Genomic DNA, 3,820 nt, shown 5'->3' with positions numbered 1-3,820 from the left:
TATATAGATAGATAGATAGATAGATAGATATATGCCAACAGATAAACAAAAGAAATTATTTTATATACAAAAGAGGTAGGTGGTTTATGTACCAGCATCTTATTTTATATTCTCGGGGACACCTAGAAAAAATGCCATGAACATATTAGATCCCAAATTAAGATTTAGTGTGAATAAATAATTGAAAAAATATAAATAGAAAACTAAAATCATATTTTCAATTGGAAATTATACTTACATGATGCCTTCTCTTTGAAAAGACCTGGAGTGATCATAAAAATAAAAAATAAATCACCTTGAGCTCCAATTCTTGACAAAGGGAAAATGCTTCTACTGGTTATATTGGCCCCCAAAACAAGGCCACTCTGCCCATAACTTGCCAGCATATATGGACCTTCTCCAAGCCCTATTTAAATACAAGTAAGAGAATTATAAATTGGCATAGAATTTTTACATTTTAAGCTATCATTTCAATGGGATAAATTTTAATAACAAAAGCTACTCCAAAACTTACTGCACACTTAAACATTAGTTACTAATAAAATAGCTGAACTCTTTACAAAAATATATACTATAATTATTTGGAATATATATATATATATATACATAGTTATGTAATTTAGAATATATATACACATGGATATATATATTTCTGCACCTCAAATTTTCCCACTTATGTGAAGAACTTTGTCTAGTTAACTTTCCACTCTAATATTCCAAGATCCTAATCTACTCTCAATAAGCAGAAATTTATTTATCCATCAATAGCCAGGTATTCTGATAGTCTTCTAAAAATAATTTCTCCCTAATAGGTTACATTGCATGATAACAGAATTCACAGATGTGATATACAATATTTTGCTATTCTAGGAATTATTGAATTTCACCAGTGAGGCATGTCTATAAAAAAGAAAATAATGAAGAAAATAGATCCAGAAACATGGAAGCATAGAAGAGATTGACAAATCTCGAGATGGTGGTAGAGAGATTAACCAAAGAACTTATCTGTATATATATGCATAACCCATGGACACAGATAATAGGGCAGTAGGCCTTGGGGGGGAGGGAGTTCTGTGGAGAGGGTCAATGGAAAAAGAAAAGGGGGACATCTTAATATTTTCAACAATAAAGATAATTTTTTTTAAAAATGAAGATGAAGCTCAACAGAGAAATCAAAGATCTTTTTATTTAATGCTATCATTTTCCATACACTTAAATAGTTCCATATAAAATAGAAAATATTTGCTATAGTTTGTATAGAACCAAACCTGAAGCTCAATCCGAGAAATTTTTCTGCAAATTTAATCTTATAAACAGAAGAATATATATTGTAAATAAGTCTGCTGATATTTAAAAATATAAATGAGTTAGATTTTATGATAATAAGATCAAATTAACTTCAACCCAATCCTATGTGAAGTTTATTCTGAATCATCAAAATTAAGTTAAAAATTATCAGCAGTATACCTTTTACAGGCATATGTATATTTTATGTTATAAGTTATGTAAAATGCTAATATATATGTAGCATGTGGCATCAAAAAAGATTAATCTGGTTACTCTCATCACATTTCACTTTCATTCTATTCTCTAATTGTCCATCTCAAGGACAATTTTCCTTTCCCAGCCTACTGTTAAGATGGAGGGAAGAATATATTTAAAGAAATCCAAGGACAAGGTTGTTTCCCTTTCAGAATGAAGACCAGACCTAAGAGAAGAAAAGAAAATCATTGGATTAGAGGGTCAAAATCTTTCAAGTAGAAAGGAGAGCAAACCAAAATTTTTTCACCATTAGGACCAGGAGAAGAGGCAGGGTCTCAGAGAATAAGTTATCTTCAAGCGTTGTCCCCTCCACTGACTCATCAGCTGGGACACCTTGCCCTTGAACTGCTGGGGACACTTATCAGCCATGAGGAAAAGAGCTTTCTAAGGGAATTGACACGTTGGGCGGAGAGGAGGTATGAAAGAACTTTGCCCCCGCACCAAGACAGAGCTGAGCGGGGACAGTGGAGAATTTCTGAGCAGTGCACACCCCACTGCTGTTACAATGTACAGTGTTTCTCTATGAGCCCAAGTCAATAAAAACCAAAGAAAACTAAATCTTTAGTCTGCACCACCTACTGAATTGTTTTCTAGGAAAGACGAGAACAACATAAACTTCCAAGATGTGATATCCTTCAATTTATAAATATGTCAATTTGAATAAATACAGGGGCAGGTAAAAGTAGGTTACCAATAATAAAAGATAGATAGATAGATAATAGATAGATAGATAGATGATAGATAGATAATACAAGAAAAAATTCTGTTTCAAGTACTCACAACTGCGAACCTACTTTTGCCCACCCCTCTATGTAAATAATGTACAAATGAGTAGATAAATATGTATATTATAATGAGATACAATTCAAAACGAAGAAGACATATACAACTACAACTTAAGGGTTTGAAGACCCTCATGGATATTCAACGTAAGAATAGGGGAAAGGCCCAGCGGTATGCCTCAATGTTTGAGCATAGACCCATGAACCAGAAGGTCACGGTTCAATTCCCCATCAGGGCACATACCCAGGTTGCAGGCTCGATCCCCAGTAGGGGGTGTGCAGGAGGCAGCTGATGGATGATTATCTCTCATCATTGATGTTTCTATCTCTTTCTCCCTCTCTCCCTTCCTCTCTGAAATCAATAAAAATATGCATATTTTTTTAAATGAATAGGAAAAAGGAAATAGACAAATGAACAAAATTTCTGCCCTACTGCACAAGTCCCTTGCTACAGCAGTCTGAAGAGATAACTGCCACCTGAGAAATCCTTTTGTATAAAAATCAAACGCTCCTGAGTTGACTCTCAGTTGATTGATATCTTGTGTCTGGATTTATTTCATGCATTTCACCAACAATTGGGAGACACAAGTCATTGACTTCATCATTAATTTTCTGCAGGAAGAAGAATAATTTCACCACCTACCAAAAGCAATCATTTCCTGCAGTGATTTTTTAAACATAGTATTAAGCATATCCTATCAAGAAAACACTGAACATAAAGTGTGTACAACAGTTTTTTAGCAGAGTTGTGAAGTCCTTGCTCATTTATGGCAATAACAATGAAATATTCATATTTTAGTAAATGCCATAAGATGAACATGAAGATAGTATATACAACCTTTGTGTTAAAGATTATTGAAATAATCTCAGCTGTAACCTCTTAATTCATCTGCCTTTTTAAAAATTTTTCCTGTAACAGAACCACAATTATTTATTTCTGCATGTCTTAAATAATACTTAAGAATTTTAATAAGATAGTGTCCATGGTGTGATAAGTAAATATGTCAGCTATGAATACCCAAAGAAGAGTAGGCAAATTTACAATAGCTCTGAAATCATTTGGGATGAAAAAAATTAAGAATAATCATTTTAAATTATTTTTCTGTACTGCTATCAACAATATTATATTCCTGTCCAGTATCCATTCTATCGCATTGTTTTCACAAACTCTTACTCTCCGATGCAGATTGATTCTTTTCCCTGTTACCTTAATCATAGAGAATAGACTCCCCTGTCACTTCACTGAGTCCATCAGTGTCTCATGAAGGCCAAATGCCTCATGTTCACCCTCTGAATATGACCAATATTATTAAAAATGAAACTAAAAGAACAGGTTTGAAGAATGTGTAACACATTAGAGGAAAGAACCATCAGTAGACGCGCACAGACTTGTTGACAGAAAGGAAAATGTCCGAAGTAAGAAGAGGCAGAAGGTCAATTCTCAGAAAATTCTGCTTCTGGATCCAAGGGCTCCAGAAGGAACATGAGACAGTACA

General features: G+C 33.6%; 1 protein-coding gene across 1 annotated transcript in view; it reads right to left on the bottom strand.

The window, feature by feature from the left end:
* Positions 1-3,820, bottom strand: part of OTOGL (otogelin-like) — a 170,800-nt gene that overhangs the window by 60,581 nt on the left and 106,399 nt on the right. The window contains exon 29 of the mRNA XM_015571106.1: positions 239-406. Coding sequence (XP_015426592.1) covers positions 239-406 — 168 coding nt within the window. The remainder of the gene's footprint in view (positions 1-238; positions 407-3,820) is intronic.

The sequence above is a fragment of the Myotis davidii genome, unplaced genomic scaffold, assembly GCF_000327345.1.
Source record: "Myotis davidii unplaced genomic scaffold, ASM32734v1 scaffold26, whole genome shotgun sequence".
NCBI lineage: Eukaryota > Metazoa > Chordata > Mammalia > Chiroptera > Vespertilionidae > Myotis > Myotis davidii.
The sequence above is the reverse complement of the archived record's forward strand: the minus strand, read 5'-3'. Positions and strand labels throughout refer to the sequence as shown.